The 19,242-nt window shown below is 37.7% G+C and overlaps 1 protein-coding gene across 2 annotated transcripts in view; it reads right to left on the reverse strand.

The window, feature by feature from the left end:
• Positions 1-19,242, reverse strand: part of gabra2a (gamma-aminobutyric acid type A receptor subunit alpha2a) — a 103,592-nt gene that overhangs the window by 9,707 nt on the left and 74,643 nt on the right. For both annotated transcript variants that reach the window (XM_042341694.1, XM_042341689.1), the window contains 3 exons: positions 17,779-17,861; positions 14,691-14,834; positions 10,718-10,870 (listed from right to left, as the gene is read on the reverse strand). In XM_042341694.1, coding sequence (XP_042197628.1) covers positions 10,718-10,870; positions 14,691-14,834; positions 17,779-17,861 — 380 coding nt within the window. The remainder of the gene's footprint in view (positions 1-10,717; positions 10,871-14,690; positions 14,835-17,778; positions 17,862-19,242) is intronic.

The raw sequence follows: 19,242 nt of genomic DNA on the forward strand, positions 1-19,242 counted from the left end.
TGATTTACTTTTTGACACAGATGAATTACTGGGGTAAATGGCACCAGACTTACCTTTGTTTGGGAAGCCATTTCTCCAGTAATAGCTGAGCTCCAGTAATAGCAGCCATGGTGGCGTGCATGCAAATTTAAATGTAGATATTAAAATGGGTGAATAATATGGGTCCCATGGCATACATTACCAACATACTTATAAGTGCAAGTGTGGTGCTATTAGCAATGGGTGAGGAACAGGTTAATGGAGGAGTAGTGTGTGTGTGAGAAAGCTGTTAGAAACCTAGATATTTCTTCTAAGATACAGAACTAAGTGTGTCACCAGCCCTAGAATTATATTCTGTGCTAATTGTTAATATGTTTCTTTTACTCATTGTTCTTCTGACTTCACTTTAATTCATGATTTGTTTATGTTCTCGGAAAAAGAAATTCACCCAGACATATCTAAATATTAATACAGAGGTGATCTAAGACAAACCAAGCTGAAACATCAAAGTGATTCTCCACAATTATTATTCTAAAATAATGGTAATTATTTTAAGCAGCTGTCTTTATTCCATTTCTTCTCCACAAAACCTTTTGTGCCTAACCACAGTTGACTTGAATATAATTTTGCCCCAAATGGACCATCCATCTGTTCCACAATGGGTCCTAAGCAATAGCCTGGAAGGGTCCACAAGACACATTTTTAACAGATGCGATTTTAGCATAAAATGAAAACAAAATAAAACTGTGATCTGGATTCCACCCTCCCACAGGCATTCCCAGAGTAAAGTTCTGTCACTCAACCTCATGGCTGTGTCCATTGCTCACAGCGCAGGATCTCGAGGGGATACCACAATGTGTATCAGATTATGACTGTGCAGTGCAACATCTTATGGGCAGAATCTGTAAAGGGTAATTTTAGGGTAGACTCTAGGAAGCTTTTCTTTACTCAGAGGGCAATGAACAACTGGAACAGGTTGGCAGGAAAGATGCTTGAGCACAGGAGACTGAACTCATTTAAAAAACAGTAATTGTGATGAGAGGACTGTAAGCGGGGTATTCTGGTGGGGTGAGATCAGATGAGCCGAAGGGCGCTCTTCATCCAAACCAGTCTTGTAATCATGTTCAAGGTTTTGTTTCACATTGAGTTGTTTGGTATTTTAACAGCAGTGAAAATGGAAACTTGTAAAATAAAACATATTCAGAGATGCTTTTGAATGCATCAAGACAGCATAACACGAGGATACAGCAAAAGTCAATATCAGGACCGACACCAAGAAACATTTCCTTACCCAGTGGATAAATTGCATTTTTATAGCACCCTTCATCTCAGGACTACATCCTGAGATGCTGGAAAGTTGAGGGTGCATACAATCTGGAGGTTGAATTTGAGAGATAGGGGCCACGGAGGGTGTTGTGGGGTTGGAGGATGACCGAAGCTGCGGTCAAAGAGAAAGGGCTTGAGACAGACCTTGAAGGAGGCTAGGGAAGGGATGAGGTGAAGAGACTCCAAGAGGGAGTTCCAGAGTATGGGGGATGAAAGGTTGAAGGCCCAACCACTGATAATGGGAAGGGCCGGGTGGAGGATTTGAAGCAGCCATTGACTGCGGAGTGGAGGGAGCAGGCAGGTTGGTAAAGTTTTAGGAAGTCAGAGGTAGGGCGGGGCAAGACTATGGCAAATAAATGATACTGCTTGCTGTACAGCATTAATAAGACTTGGCATTTGTTCTATGGATCATAGCAGAAAAGGATATTCTTTACATAATACCTTTTTCAGTACATTTATTGCCACGAGGGTACTGGCCTTCATTAAATCAAACAACAGCCGCCAATCAAGTAAAACCCCACTAACTTGTGTTGGGCTGAACTCTTGTTGTTACAGGTTTTATTTAAAGGTCGGCACTGCATTCAATCTGAATCCTTCGCCCATCCCTTTAATTCGGTTCAATAATAAAACAGGCAACATTTCACAGCGAGGATGTGAGTTACAATAAATAATTCAGCATAAGATGAAAGTGTTTAAGGGGATGAGAGAAATAAAGATCTCAATAAATGTGTGCTGTCAATCCTAACTAAAGTTTTGATAGTACATTTGAATAAAGATTGATTACGTGTGCTGTCAACCTGCCTCTGTCTTATTTTAAATGATCTTTATTGTCTGTTGTCTTTATTTTCTCAATCTATGATTGTCTGAAACCTTGACTAATGATGAAACATAGAACGTACCATTTTGACTTAGAAACCTTATTGCTCTGAAAATTCATTTTGCTCCACCTTTTCCTAAGAGATCACAAGATATTTCAGGATTTTAGAAGAGATCACACGATCTCACAAGAGGTGACACAATTCATAAGAGGTCACAAGAGAGTGATGAGTACAGAAGGTCCTTTGGCACATTTGACCTCATCCATAATATCAACCTACCATTTTTTCATCACCACATCATGCTGTTTTGGAAATATCAAGCTGTTTCTTAAATGAGTTCAGTGCCCCGGCCTCTACTATTTTCCTGATAGCTAATTCCAGCTGTGAATTAATTATGCCCTGGGTAAAATCAATTTGTTGAGATGTACTGTTTAACATCCTCATCAATCACAACTGTCAGTCACAAGGGAGATTGTATGGCTTTCCATAACATTCAGTATAGTATCTTAAGATGCAGAGTGCAGGTAATTCAATGCAGCCCTGTTTTAACGCCCTTCTTTGTGGAATGGACCCATTCACTGTGCATGCACTACCGGCCCACTCACTTCCCATGTGTTCTTTCACTTTTACAAAAGTCTGACTTGCTATAGTTTTTGAATCCCAAACACTGTTATAACAAATCTCCACTATATTACTCTCTTTAAAATTATCAATGATTTGATAATTTAACTATGAGCAGTGGTCCAGTGTGTGGTTTAGATTTAAAAATTCCTAATGTATTAAATAGGAGTAATCTGAATATGCCAGAGGTGGAATCTATCCCAAGCACCATTTCAATGCTGATGTTCATAAAACCAGATTCCTGATGCATCGCTTTTCACTGCTTGTTAGAGAGAGAATGGCTCTTTGCTTAGCAAAATAGTCAGTGTGAAGTCCCAATCCATGAGCCTAAAATTAAATGCATGAACTGGCTTCATGCACATCAACATTAAGAATGGTGTCAGTGAGTGTGCGACACTTTAGGAATTTCTAAATTTAATTAACATTGCTTATTTTCTAAGCCAAGTTATTGTTTTAATTTAACATAGTTCAAAAAATGGGCAATACCATGAGACTACAGTAATACTCTTTACATCTGATACAGTGTCCTTTATGTCGAGAGTACGTCTCAAGGCACTTCACATGATTCACTGTAAAGTGTGTTTATTGGGTATTTTACAGGGAAATATTACAGTCAATTTGTGCATAGCGATCAAGTGAATATCCATTCTTTTCCTGGGGCTTGTTAGCCAGGACACCAGTAGAAACTCTCTCTCTTTACAACTAGTCACAAGAGATCTTTAACGTCCACCTGAACAAGCATATCGGACCTTGGTTTAATTTCTCATCTGAAGGATGGCACCTCCAGTACTGCATTGGAGTCTTGGTCTAGACTGTGAGGTAAAAGAGGGGCCTCCATGTCAGCAGAGCATGGGCTGGCAGAATGTATTTTTCATATAAGGCGGGTATTAATCTGTGCAGAAAAATGATGAGCAAAATAAGGATTATTTCAAAGCAGCTAATCCGATGTCTACTAGTTGGACTGCCTGGTCTGTTTCCATGCCATCTCATTCTATGTAATTCTATGTAAGACTGTGGAGGCATTCCTCTGCAGTTTTCATTGACCATTTCAGCACATAAAAGTCATTCCACTGGCAATGGAAGTAATTCACAAAAGAAAAAGGAATTTAACTAACTCCAGCAGCACAACAACAACAAATTACATTTGTATCGCACTTTTCATGTCAGGAGGACGCCCTACCACTTTTGGCTCAGTGGATATAAAAAATACAGGTAGTGTGACAGCCTCATTTATGATCATGGCAGGAATTACGCAGTTTTCAGCCTGCACATGCGCAGTAAATGGTACCATATTAATTGTCTTCTATTCTGTCTTCCAATTTAATAATAATCCTTGCATTTTATATGGTGCCTTATAGTGTCTTTGAGATGTCTCAAAGCGCTTCACAGAATATACTGCTAAATGAATTGACTGTATATTTTGTGGGTGAAAGTTTATTTTCATTCTCTTCTTCTATTTGTACACATGGTATTTATTTACCTTGTAAGAATTAATCGTCATCCAAAATGCAGTTAATGCGTAATATTGTCATTCATTAAAAGGAGTTGCTGTGATTTAAATCAGCAAATTCAGAATAATATTTAGATCACAAGATGTGGTCTGACACCTTCTGTATTTTGTGTCAAAACTGTCTCTCTAAATAAATGACATTACTCAGGTGAATCAATGTGTCTGTAAAAGAAATATAGGCAGACACATTGAAAAACTGATCATAAGAATACATAGGCTCTCAACACCTTACTGACTGGAGTTAAAGTTCAAATGCATCAAAAGACCTATTTATTTAGTAACTGAACACTTAACTATGTTTTTGAAATTTATTAGTCATATTCAGGTTCTTGTTTCATTGTATTAAATTAGGAATTCAAATTATTGTTATTGCAAACGTCATCTGAGTATGAAATCAACGTATATGAGGTTTGCTCAGCGGTCACTTAGAACAAATTCAGCTCAACACCATTGAACTTAAAGTTTGTTTCATGAATAAATAGTATTAAGATATTGATGGAAAAGGCTGGCATAGCACCCACAATTCTTTGCAGATGGCAATGGCATTCCTTTAGGCTGATTTTTGGGACGTCCTCCCAACGTGAAAGGCGCTATACAAATGTAATCTTGTAGTTGTTGTTGAAGTCAGGGATCTACGTTCCAGAAAATGCTTGTATATAGGTTCCATATATGGGATGCAAGATATGAAATAAAAAATGGAAGTAAGGTAAATCCTTAATCTCAATGTTTGAAGTCAAATGAATATCAATTTACTTATCAGACATATATTATTATATAGAAATATATATAATTCAGCAATATTTTCAAAATCTTCTGTAGTGTATAGAGATTATATACTGCTTTAAGAAATGATTTAGCATATGTACTGCGTTCTGACTGTAAAATGCTTTAAATAAAAGGAAACACAGCAAAGAATTGCAATAATTTTCTCAAATGTAAATTATGGTTGGCTGTATTTTGACACGGTTACAATTCATTATTCTAGCTCTAACATTAAACTGCCTCCCAGTTGCACATGGGATTTCGCAGCATGTTTTTGTAGTCTGTGTGGAATGGGTAACATTATGCTACCTCACAATTTATGCAGATATATAAAACAGGATAGTAATCAATTTATTACTGCTTGTGCATTAGTTCTTGACATCAATGCATAATAAAACATGTCAGTAAATTACACTTTATCTAAAGCTAGCTCCAAATCTAGGACTATCTTCAATCTAAGCATATTTCTGGTTGCTTCTTTGAAAAAGATTAGATCTCGCCTATCATCAAAAATATTTCAGTCATAACCAAAGTTATAATGTCACCAGAAACAACAACTTGACATATATGGCAACTTTCATGTAGGATAACATTTCAAGGAGCTTTACAGAGACAGAACCTGAGCAAAATGGGAAACAGTAGGAGGTAGGAAGAAAATAACAGAATGATAATTTTCAAAGGTTTTAAAAGTTGATTATTGAAAATGAAGGATGCATTTCTAAATTCACCCTTAGACCAACTTCTTGAATCAGACATCACAAATACAAAATACCAAATACTGCGGATGTTGGAAATCTGAAAACAAAAAACGAAAGTCGCTGGGAACATTCAGTAGGTCATGCAGCATCTATGGAGAAAGGAAAGTGAGACAATGTTTTGGGTCCATGACCCTTTGTCATTACTCTAATGAGAATTGGCCTCATTAGACCAATGAATATGGATGCATTTACTTATTAGAGAATATAGACATGAGTTTGGCTCTACTCTGGTATCATAAAACCTGAAACATCTATTAGTTCTGAACTATAGTATTCTTCCAAATTAAGATTGAATTGAAGAATTTCCACAATCCTGTAAAATCTTAAAAATTTAAAGCATAATGGTTTTAAATTGAATTTCAGGTAAATTGTTATTATTTTAATAATTAAAAACGTGTCTTGCTCCAGGATGCTACCACATGAAGGGGCTATAACAATCAAGTTGTTGTGGTGATGCCTTCGAACCAGATGGCACCAGCTAATGGTATCTATCCCAGGAGCAAGATTGCGATGCCAGCACAGAGGGCCAACTTGTGCTCATGAGGTTTAAACTCAATAGTGTTGACTGACACTCCAGTACAATAGTCTAGGCTGACACTCCAGTACAATGGTCTAGACCAGGGGTGGGCAAAAGATGGCCCGCGGGCCATATACGGCCCACCATATGATTCTATCTGGCCCGTCATTGTGTCTAGCACTATTTGAAAAGAGAAGGGAGTTTCTCCCTGTGTCCTAACCAACAATCCACAATATAAATTTGGACATTTATTTCATGGTTGTTTTTGGGACGTTGCTGTGCACAAATTAGCTGTTGCTTTTTGTCTCCAAAATACACAATCACTGCAAGTTCTTGTTTTATAGTCTCTGAAGTAATTTGGAAAGACATCCCCATGACACGAAAGGTGCTATCCCAAATGTAACGATTGTTATCATTATTATTATTGTGCCTCTGTACCTCGCAAATATATGGTTTAAATGTAGCAACACAGATGGATCAATTATGAATGAATCAGGATGTGGCAGAGGTGGATTTTTAATGAGGTATTCGATCAGCTCTGTGCATACTTATCCCTAAACCTTTAATCCTATTGTAACTAGATATCCAACTTCTTAAAAGAAAAGTCATCTCTGATCAATAGGAGTTTAATTGTTTTTTCTCGGGAGTCTGTTGCACAATTCCAATTTCACGTCTCACTTGAAGCTTGATAAATTCAAAACCTTGATACAAAGGAGTTAAAAATTGCCTATCACGAAAACAACAGTATCAATGGCACCTTGCATCAGTATAAACACTTCAAGATATAAAGTATGTCTCCTCCAGGCAATCCATGACCATCATGCTGTCTCCCAAAAACTGATCTGATTGGAGTTCAAGGAAACACTCAGGAACAAAGTTCTCCTTTCATATGAAAATACTCCCAATCGACCTGAAACATTAACTCATGTTTCTCTCTCGATAGATACTACCTGACTTGCTGCATGTTCCCAGTGACTTCTGATTTTATTTTAGATTTCCAGCATCTGCAGTATTTTGTCTTTTGTTATTGTATTAATTTGGATTAATGTATCTTAATACACAATGATAATCTCATAGGGAAAAGGATTTGCTTTTATTATTTTGCTATCAAAATCAACGCATACACAACCAATTAACCTTATTGTTTGCATATTTCAAAATATCCAAAAAAAAATAAAGAAAGTAAATCTGCAGTTTTCATAAATTATGCCAGCATAATGTAATGTTAATTTACGTTATGCTGACACATGTAGCTCAGTGGTTAGAACACTCGCCTTGCAAGCGAGTGACCTGGATTCGATTCCCAGCAGGATGAAACCTTGGGCAAGTTTTTTTACTCCACACCTGATGATAATTTCTCCAAAAAAAAACAATAATAAATTGGTCACTTCAATCCACGACTGTTTGTGGGACACTGCTATGCGCAATTGGCTGCCGAGTTTCGCCCACAAAATAATAATAATAATAATAATCCTTGCATTTGATATAGCGCTTTTCACGTCAGGAGGACGTCCCAAAGCGCTTCACAGAACACTCTGTAAAGTGAATTGACTGTATATTTGTGGGCGAACGCGGCAGCCAATTGCGCACAGCAATGTCCCACAAACAGTCGTGGATTGAAAATGACCAATTTATTATTGTTTTTTTTGGTTTTTGGAGGGTTTATTATTAGGCTCTGTGTGGAGTAAGGAAACTTGCCCAAGGTTTCGCCCTGACCTGCCTGGAATTGAACTCAGGTCTCTCGCTTGCAAAGCGAGTGCTCTAACCACTGAGCTACAGGACTCCACATATACAGTCAATTCACTTTACAGTCTATTCTGTGAAGCGCTTTGAGACACCTAGAAGACGTGAAATGCGCTATATCAAATACAAGGATTATTATTATAACTTGAATTATCATTGTCATTTGCAATGTTTATTATGAAACTGAACAGCAGAGGATTAACACTATACGCAAACTAATACATGAGTGGTCACTAGGTGGCAGTGCTATGTCCCAGAGTGCTGGCTCTGGCTAAGCCCAATGCCTTGATCCCAATTGGCAAATAATATTTTCTGAACCAGGGAGAGTAGGAAATTCACCGCACTTTGGCATATCCAACCATGAGTAAATAACTATTAAACTATTAGAAGAACAGTTTACTACACCCTCTAGGGTTACCATTTAAAAACAATAAAATACAACGCGATAAGCGAACAAGATGGCAGTCAGGAGGTCAGGAGCCAATGCTCTGGGTGGGTGGGTGGGCTGCCACTTAGTGGCCACATGGTGCATTACACTTTGTTCAGTGTGAAACTTCTGGCACCTTTACTAAGAAAAACAAAACTGGTCAATGTTTCAGAAACTGAATAAATCTAGTCTTAAAATTTTAGAGTCCATAAATTAATGTGCACCAATTAGGGCTTTTATATTCTGCCAGCAACAGACAGAAAGCATTGTTTCTTTGGAAATTTGCTCATTTCACTCAACAACTTCCAATACTGGTTAAACCAAAGATTTACGCAATTTTTTCTTGAAGCCATTAATCATCACAGCATGCAATACATTTGCTGGCGTCGGTTCCACACAACCACTACTCTCAGCATGAAATAATCTCTAGTCTCATTTGAACCTTTTTAAGTTGAAACCCACGACCTCATTCACATCATCGAACTTTCCACATAAATATAACAGCTAGCAGGTTTGAGAGTGGAATTCACATCAATTAATATCCATAGCATTCCTTCACTCAACAGATGACCTTATTCAGGAAAAGATTAATAAATGATGGGAGCAGCCTCTTTTTATCAATAGAGAGAGCAGTGCCATTGCAAATTAAATTGTACTATTGTACTGTTAGTTTTATCATCTTCATTGTGTAACTCACTATCTAGGCTAACACTGCAGTACAGGGCTGTACTGTTAGATGTTCCGTCCTTCAGATGAAATTTTGAGACATAAGAATAAAAATATAAGAAAACTACAAACAACTTGAAATTGTGTGACTGAACTTATTACAACTAATAATGACAATCCATGCATTTCACATTGAAAAAGCACTTCACAGGATTTATCGTTAAGTGAAGGGTTGTGTATTTGTGGGTGCACATAGTGCCAATTTGCACCAACAGCCATGAAGAGAGTGACCAATTTTATTTGGGGAACTGTTGGCTAGGCCAATTGGAGAAACTTTAATGTCCATTTGAACAGCAGACAGAACCTCAGTTTAACATCTCATCCGAAGTACGGCACTTCCGACAATGCATCCCTTTCTCAGCATTGCATTTGATTGGAGTGCCAGTCTGGACTGTAAACCTAAAGTCCTGATGTAATGTTTGAGCACTTAGCTTTATTTCCTTACAGAAGATTGTAAAATTCCAAAAACATTAATTGTCTTACAACAACAAGATAAGCAGACAACAGAACTTCATCTTATTTCCCAATAATCTTGGACAATGTAATGCCATCTACATCAAATCTGCAATACAATTAATGACGTATCAGAAGAATGGGCAGATTAATATTCATTTGCCTAATTTTATGCATTGAAAATTTGCCATTATCAAAGCCTACCTTGTAATGATCTTACAGAGTACTCTGCCACATCATTATTTCGATGGTAAGTGAGCTTTACAGTTTCTGCAAGCTTTTATGACCATGGTTTAAATTAATTTAATATTCAAGTGATCAGTGCTACTGAACCAAATACCCTTCAAATATCTACAATTCAACACCTTAAAAAATCCAAAGCAGTCATAAAGTTATGGAGATAAATATGAAAAGCAAAGGACTTTTGGAGCAGAAATTCCACCCAGGTCTAGGTTTACTCAATTTTGTTTTGTAACATTTAAGCACATCCAGAAAATTCTTAAACACATTCATAATTTGAATCTAGTTTTCTATAAATTCTTTTAAGATTAAGAGAAAGTGAACTTTGATGTTAATAATACAATAATAATAATCCTTAAATTTGGTACAGTGTCTTTTACACCAATACTTCTCAAAACGCTTCACAAGATATAGTTTGAAGTGAAGTGACTGCATAATTTGTGAGTGAATGCAGTTAACAATTTATTCACAGCAATAGTCGTGAAGTGAATGACCAATTTTATTTGGGAGATTGTTGAGCAGGAATTTTTATTTTATCCCATTTTTGAGTGCAATGGGATCTTTAATGTCCACCTGAATCGGGAGACAGAGCAAATTTACTTCAAAGTTAAGTCTGAATTCAATAATTTGGCCAAATTCTGGACGCTCTGAAATGCAACACAGTAGAATAAATCTAGATCCAGGTCAAATTTCTCCTTCATTTTGTGTCAGTTGTTTCATTTCAAAGATAAAAACTATTATTTAGAAAACTGGTTTAAAATCATGTTTATGGTATTTTGGTCTAAAACAGACGTACCATTTTAATCTCTACCAATGTTCTGTGTTGAAATAACTTACCAAAGACTGTCCTTGCTGGGACGGACTCTCTGTTCAGCCAAAATGATACTTGTGAAAGAATGACAGTCATGATACATGGCAGGTAGGTCTGGATCACGAAATACCCAATTTTTCTCTTAAGGTGGAAATGCGTTGTCATAACTTTGTATTCACCTGAAATTAAAAATAAAATGTAAGTTTCCTGTGGAAACAGAAAATAAAAAAAAACTTGTTTTATAAATCAGGTCACATGCAGGAAATAGAGTACAACTGACCACACTTTTCCAGCCTCCGTTCAAAACTAAACATTGTGGAATATTCCTCCCTGCCAGTGGTGGGCGATAGGAAGAAATAACAGTAACCATGTACTCTCAATAAATCTGAAGAGAATCCCTGAACATGTGGTAACGAATGATGGGGAGGCATAAGTGGGAGCGAGCAAGGTGACTTCAGCTTTATTTAACTGAAAGACTTCATATCTGATAGGCAGTCATTCAGGTCAGCATTGGTCCTGGAGCCAAAAGTAGCTTAATGGTTAGATTACTCGCCTTGCAAGCAAGTGGAGTTGGGTTCGATTCCCAGGCAGGGCGAAACATTGGGCATGTTTCCTTACACTGCACTCCTCTGTTTACCTAGCAGTAAGTAGGAACCCAGTTGTTAATCGATTGGTGGATCGCTTTTTCGGGGATAATAATCCCTTCAAAAAAAATGTGGTCACTCAATCCGCACCTGCTTGTGGGACACTGCTGTGCACAATTGGCTGCCATGTTTTGACCACAAAGTATACAGTTAATTCATTTTACAGTATATTCTGTGAAGCGCTTTGAGATGTCTCAAAGACGTGATAAACCACTATATCAAATGAAAGGATTATTATTATTAAATGTAGAGGCAAAGAGGTAGAGTTGGGGGTCGGCCACATATGGATCTTTCTACAAAGGAGTTGACCCCTGTTATGAGGATAAACAAATGAAGAGAAATTATCATAGGAGGTTAAGTTTGCTGCTTGACAAGCAAATCACAAGGGGCAAAATATTGCTTGTTGTTCCTGAATGCAGTGACAGTGCCACTGGTGTCTAATTTGTGAGTTGTGCTAACATGTATACAGGGGTGTTACAGCTAATCTTACTTATGTAATTGCAGACCACTAAAAAAAGATTCTATAATTCTTTTGAATATGTCAGAATGATGATGAAATGATAAAAAGGTAGCCCGATCTGATGTCTACACAGTGGAGCATTCATCCAGAAAAGATTTGGCCATCAAATTGCTGCCTGAAGCATCCTTTTCAGGAAAGAACCTAGATCAATCTGGAGACTGTGTACATCTGCTGCCAGAAGCCCGAACAGTAAAGTCAAAAGTTTATGAGATCAAGAAAGAAGTTGAGCATTAAATAATAAATCGGCAAGAAAGCAGGAAGCTGAAGGCAATTATCAATGGGAACATTTCTAACCAGTCAATAGTGGCCAGGAGATTCCCGAGGGATCAGTCCTGGACTTCTTTCTATTCATACTATTTATTAATGACCTTGACAATAGTCTTGTAATGGAAACATCACACAACACCATTAAGAATGAGAATTTATGTTGGTTGTTGCCACTGGCACTATAAATTTAGCACCACAGCAGCAACTCCCAACAAATTCCCTGAAGAAACCATGAGTTGGGTAAGAATGTTAAAGCTAACACCCTTGCTTCACCATTCACCAGTGCTAATTTGTTTCTCACGTCTGCTAGTGAGCTTAAAGCTGACATGAAGTGGATAAATAGCGCAACTTGCCGTCGATCCAGATGTTTGCAGCAAATATTTGCTGCGGGAATGATGGTTGAAAATAAGCTTTGCAATGACAGCCCAGCAAATCCTGTGGCTCCCATTCTGCATCATTGAACGATCTGTTTTGGCAGAGGGAAGGAAAGAGGGGAACTCAAGAGTTCCCAGAAAGTAAAGGAGGAAGAGTCAAGTTGGTTACTTTGGCAAAGGAGATTCAAAAAAATACACTAATGGAGCCTATGAATGAGCTTATTGAATCATCACGATACTTATACAATGATGTTGGGATGTCTATGAAGGCAAGGAACATCTTTGGACCTTACTCACTCTGAATCGCTGACTTTTTATTGTCAAGTTGGTTTTCCAGCATGCAGAGACAACTAGAGATCCAACTGTGACTTGAATCTGAAGCCAGGAAAATCAGCCCTTGTACCCTACAACAATATATCAGCCTGAGTCTACTCACTCAACAATATTAATCTTTAGAGAGGAATCATGTTTCACTCACTAAAAAAGAGGATTCCTTTGTTCTTAAGTTGAGCACATAATTACCGGCAGAATGATTTTGATTTTCAGTTGTCAGCAGGGATCATCATATGCAACTCAAACTCCTGAAGTATTTGGTTATTCAAATATACCAAATTACAGCAATTGTCCGTGCAAACAAAGCACCTGCCACCCAATGCCCATAAATTACAAATGCAATATCTTAAGTGTTGTTTTCTGCCTGTGGCTGTGTATATTCACTTAGAACAATTCAAATTACCGTTTAAAACTGTCTTTCATAAGCGAACAATGCAGAACCAACCAGATTGCAAGGAAATCCTGTATTTTCTCATTCATGATTCTCACTTGGTCCAGGAATAAACCTTATGTCTGACAATGGACCATGTGATTGGAAGTCCTAAAACAAATGCAGCCTTTGTAGACATTTCTGAGATATGGCTTAAGGATGCAAGATAAATAACTTTTGATTTATGAACCTTTCATTAGCCCATACTCTTTTTGCTCATTGCATCAGCTGCAAGTAAAATACAAACCATATTTTAATTTCTCTTAAAAACAGTGGTTAGGATAAGACCGACAATAATAATAATAATCCTTGCATTTATTATCAGTGATATTCTCTGAATTATCAGTGATATTCTCCTTGAACTGTTTTTTGAAAATAAATACACATGTATACATATAATCTGTGTATATAATATATATATTATATGCTATGTATATGTATGCTATATATATATAGATATTGCCCACAAAACATAGTCAATCCACATTACAGTATGTTCTGTGAAGCGCTTTGAGATGTCTTGAAGACGTGATAAAGCGCTATATCAAATGCAATGATTATTATTGCAGTGTGTGCATACATTGGGCTGTGCATTTTGCCAGCTTAAGCAGCATCCGAGGTTAACCAAAGTTCTCTTACCTTTTCCCATCCAGTGAGGTGGAGACAGCACCGCCTCTGTCCCATTGCCATTCCCATGGGACAGAAAGGGGACCAATTACCAATGGCTCCCAGATGATTGACAGCCTCTAGCTGCTTATGAGTGGATGGGCATTCCACCCAGTCACAAGTAGCTCAGCTGTCAATCAATCGCAATTTGATTGGGATAGCTGACCTTCAAATCAGGCTGCCTTTATTAAGTGATAATATGTCACATCTCAGTAATGCGTCTCAGACAGATGGAAAAAATGGCAGTCCCAATTAGAAGGATAATACCGAAGTACTGTAATTTCAATTAAAGAGGTCTAAAGTACTGAATTCTTAACTAATGTCTGCTGATAACAAATCCCCCAAATCTAGAAGCAGGCACCATAAATGGACAAACTCTTAAATTGCAAATTACTCATATTGCAATTTCACAACGATTTTGATAAAATTGCTTATCACAAATTCACTTGGGAATACAAAGTATATGCTGCCTTGACATCTTTGGAAGTAGATTACATCAGAGTAGAGATTGTGCAGGTCAACATGATGTGTTTCCAGTTACCAGAAGAAATCTCCATTTGAAAACATGGATTCCTTAATATTAGAATATTAGAATCCTGCTAGAAAACTCACATTATACCAATTCATGTTGCCTCACCTGTGATTGTCTTTAGTGAAAATTTACGTTATTCATATCTGTAACTCACTGTAATTTTGTATTTAATGTTGTGGCAAAATTTTCAACATAATATTTCATCAGTCTTCATTAAATTCCCTTTTACAAACCTGTACTTGACCGGATGAGCTCTTCCCCCACAGTCTGTCCTAGTAAATCATACTGGTTCAGCCGAGAGCCATCTTCTGCAACTACCACAGATTTTGCTGGTCCATGAGTCCAATTGTAATTCACCTCTGAATATGTATATGCATCTGGAAAGAAAAGAAAACAGTTTTGAACATCAGTATCTATCTCTATCCTTTATCTGTGAAGACCTGTATTCAAGCGCAGTGCAAAAGAAAGATGTCATGGCAGCATATACTTTGTATTCCTAAGTGAATTTGTGATAAGCAGTTTCATCAAAATCGTTGTGAAATTGCAATATGAGTAATTTGCAATTTAAGAGTTTGTCCATTTATGAGGCCTGTTTCCATCTTTTAGATGGGATGTTAAACCACGGTCCCATCTGCCTATTCGAGTGGCTGCGAAAGATCCCAAGACACAATTCAAAAAGAGAAAGGAGATTATTCCGGTGTCCTTGTCAACAATCCTCCAGATAAAACTGGTCAACCACTTCACAGCTGTTTCAATCAGTATGTGCAGAATGGCTGTTGCATTTGTCCACAAAATCTGTCACTGCATTTGACAGTACTTACCTGTGAAGCATTTTCAGACAACTCAACATGATAAGCCACTATATTAAAAAAAAGGTAATTTTTTTATTTTCCTTGGCCGTCTCAGTTCTAAAAGACACAGAACTAAACCCAATAGATAAAATAATCTATGAGAGAGTGATAGAGCTCTTCAGAATTTAGGAGTAAGATCTGCTATTGCTCCAAACATGAGTAAAACCCACAATGTCTTATTTCTGCTTCTGGATCCAAACTGTGAAGTGTTGCTTTAAGGCAACAGTATCACGTCTCACAACAATTAAATTAATTGACAGTTTATAGACAATGACAGTGGATTCCTCTTAAGTTGTCACTTGTAGGTTTGAAGCCCAAACAAAGTGATCAGAAGAGCATTTTACTTCAGTGGGATGTCATTTCTCCAATAAATCTTTTACATTAAGAGCAGTAAAATAAATCAGTTACTCTCAACAAATTACTCATATTGCAATTTCACAACGATTTTGATAAAAATGCTTATTTGGAGATAGCTGTGATCACTTCTATCTGCTAGTGTGAAGGGAATGACTGTTGGGGCTGTTTGTACACAGGGAAATAGAAAATGGCACAAACTTGCAGTAAGGCCCGAAAGGTTCTGACGAGTCAAGCTTGAAAATTGAAATTTATTTTTAACGTGTAATTGAGTTACTATTTGTAGGGAGAAATTCTACCTAGGTCTACACTTGTTCTATTTATGTGTTCATTTTCGAGGACCCAGAATTTGGAAACGTATTATTGTTATAATAATAATAATTATAATAATAATACACATTGTATTCTATCTTAAATATGAAGCTGGTATTCTGTAGTTTTTAAAGAAACTTAAAAAAAAGAAGGCCGAATTTAACTACAACAATAAATTACATTTATATAGCGTATTTCACATTGAAAGGACGCCCCAAGGCACTGAACAGTTAAGGGCTTGCACTCGAGCTGGGGGTTGGGATCAAAAGGGGTGGAAAGTATGGGGTTGGAGGGTGGTTGAAAGCACAGTCAAAGAGGAAGGTCTTGAGATGGGCCTTGAAGGAGATAAGGGGGGATTCCGAGATGGGATGGAGTTCCAGAGGGTGTGGCCACTAAAATTGAAGGTCTGTCCGGCGTTGGTGTGGTGGCAGGACAGGGACCTGAAGCAGGCCAGAGCTTGCTTAGCTGACAGGTTGGCATTATGTTAACAGATCATTATGTTAACAGAGTTAGGGAAGAGCACCACCGTGGAGGGCTTTAAAAGTAAGGACTGGTCATCAGTTGGTCATCCATGCAATCTTGTGATATTAAAATTTAAGCTTCTGAAACTCTACCTTAATTTGGAAGCTGGTTTCTCACAGCACTTTTTAAGGTGTGTGACATACTCTCCCTCTCCTTCCCCTGCACTTCCCCACCCCACCCACCACCAAATGGCCATCAATAGAGTTGCTGCCTGGGGAGCAAGTCACTGGAGAACCAGGTGACGGATGTCTGACACATGCAGCAACCCATCACCATGCTTAAGATCCAAACCAGAATGAGAGTTCCACGTATGCCACCTACACATGGGAATTCCTATGTCTGGAATGGAATACACCCTCTTCTGGAGGCAACAACCTGCTTATGAAGCACAGGTTGGCAAGAAACAAGTCTCGGGGAGACCCCAGAGTGTGCTTTTGGGGTACTGAATAACCAGCAAAAACTGCATAGCTTGTCACCGATGGCTGTTTCTTGTGGTAATGGTTTAACACAAGTTAGTGACAGATCCCTCCTTGGAGCTCTCTGATCTCAGAAAACTCCATGTGGGATTGAAGCTAGAGACCTTCTGCAGCACGGAAGGCAATGCTATACACTTTAAATTACTTCTTTATCAGCACTAGATTAATCAAATGATGCAATCAAATTTAGTATCATAANTTTTTTTACCAACAACTGTCTTTCTATTAAAATTCATAGGTTTGGAAGAACATTTCTAAGTTTTCAATAGATTCTGAGGTTGGCATGACACTGCTGTAGCAACTACTGCAAGATGCCAAACATCTGGCACCAGTTATATCTGACGCCAAATATCTGTCCCACAACCCATTCTGGGAACCTTGCCTTATAATTTCAGGGTTGAAAGGAATAATCCTGTGCAGAGAAGAACACACTCCTAAGGCTTTGTGCATGTATCACATTGAGCTTCCTGGTTTAATGTTATTTCTTATTCATGAGAGAGCTAGGAAATCAATAAGCATATCACAAATTCTCTTCTGAATTATGAGTTGTGAAATTCTATATTGCAAAGCAAGATCTCTTATCAGTCATCGTCTGAGTGTTGCATTTTTGGAAATAGTGACATGATGCCAAATAGCCTAACATATTGTGAGTTTAAACTACGGGCAGAAAAACTTACATTTATACATTGCCTTTCCCTTCGGATAATGTCTCGGAGCACTGCAATAGTCACATAACCAAATTACATTGTTGATAGGGGCACTCCCCATCCGAACAAAGCAGCTATTGCTCCAATTTACATACTTACAGCTTCCAAATTTCAAGGGACAAGAATGAGCATCCATTGGAAAATCTTCTAAGTGCATTGGGCACTCTGCCTGGACAGTGAGCCTGTGGGAATAAACAGCAATGACTAATGAAAAGAAATTGCTTCTGTAAGACACCATGGCATGTCACCAATTAATGCATTTTATCAGAATTGCATTGTACTAATTATAAATCTCTGAGCCCTCATCTTGAAAACTGGTAAATGACACTGTACAAAGGGAAAGTAATGCCATTCAAGCTGGATCACATATTTTTTTCAGGTTATAATGTTAATCGATGGACAGAGGATTAGATTTTTTCAGTATCCATGACGGATCCGTTGACTTGCATTTGAAGTGATCCCACTATGAATATATAGGGGTAACATTTGTGGTATTCCTTCATATCTTCATGAACTTAATTGACTCCAGGTAACACAACGAGAATTATGAGCTAGGAATGTAAGCTCGTAATAGCCTGACTGGGCACTGGAGGCAGTGCCCTATCTGCCTTCCCCCTGTTGATTTTATTTGTCAACAAAATACAGTCCCTACGCTTTACAGCAAAATATTATGAAGCATTTTGAAACACCATCTTGATATGAAAGATGCAATATCAAATATTGCATCTTTCATTTTAAGAGGGTGACCCAAAATGTCCAAATCCCTGACTGTCCAGCACATTGGGACGTCCTCCCGGCATGAAAAGCGCTATACAAATGTAATTTTGTATTGTAAATGCAAGGATTATTATTATTTTCAAACTGATCCATCGCCATATTGAATTGCAGCCTGAAGTCTCAGATAAGAGATGGTAATTTTTTGTTTTAAGAGTCTTTTTTTCCAGGCTGGAACTTCAGACGATCTTCAGGCAAGATAATGGCATTTTACAATTGAGGTTGTGTAGCCACTTGGTCTCATCTGGGATTAATTGAGTTAAGGAAATCTTAAGGAATAGAATAAAATTTACACAATAGTAATAATACAAAATCAGTGAGTTACAGTAATGTGGAATATCTGAAATGGAATACCTCATTTCTGCGCCTTCTGATAACTGCACTCTTAATGTAATAATGTCTTTCAAGTTGGAAGGACATCCCAAAGAGCTTCACAGGATTTACTGTAAACGCAGTGACTGTATTTTGTAGACGAACAAGGAAGCCAATTTACCCAAAGCAATGTCGCACAAACAGCCATGAAGTGAATGACCAATTTTACATGTAAAAAGCACACTGGTATTGTTCACGTCATTAACTTAGCCTTTCAAATACATTGTTTTATTTCTATTCATATTAACATATCCTTTCATAGTGACATAAAGTGATTTTAAGGTAATGTGTAACTGCTGGCTAGTTTCATGCTTTTCTCACAAGCTATTGAGAAAAGGCACAAGAGCAAAGTGTTGGCCACAATCCTAAACTGGAAGGTGCTGTAAGCAATAATAATAATCACACTATTGTTGTTAG

Source organism: Callorhinchus milii, unplaced genomic scaffold (assembly GCF_018977255.1).
Source record: "Callorhinchus milii isolate IMCB2004 unplaced genomic scaffold, IMCB_Cmil_1.0 Scaffold1, whole genome shotgun sequence".
NCBI classification, from domain to species: domain Eukaryota; kingdom Metazoa; phylum Chordata; class Chondrichthyes; order Chimaeriformes; family Callorhinchidae; genus Callorhinchus; species Callorhinchus milii.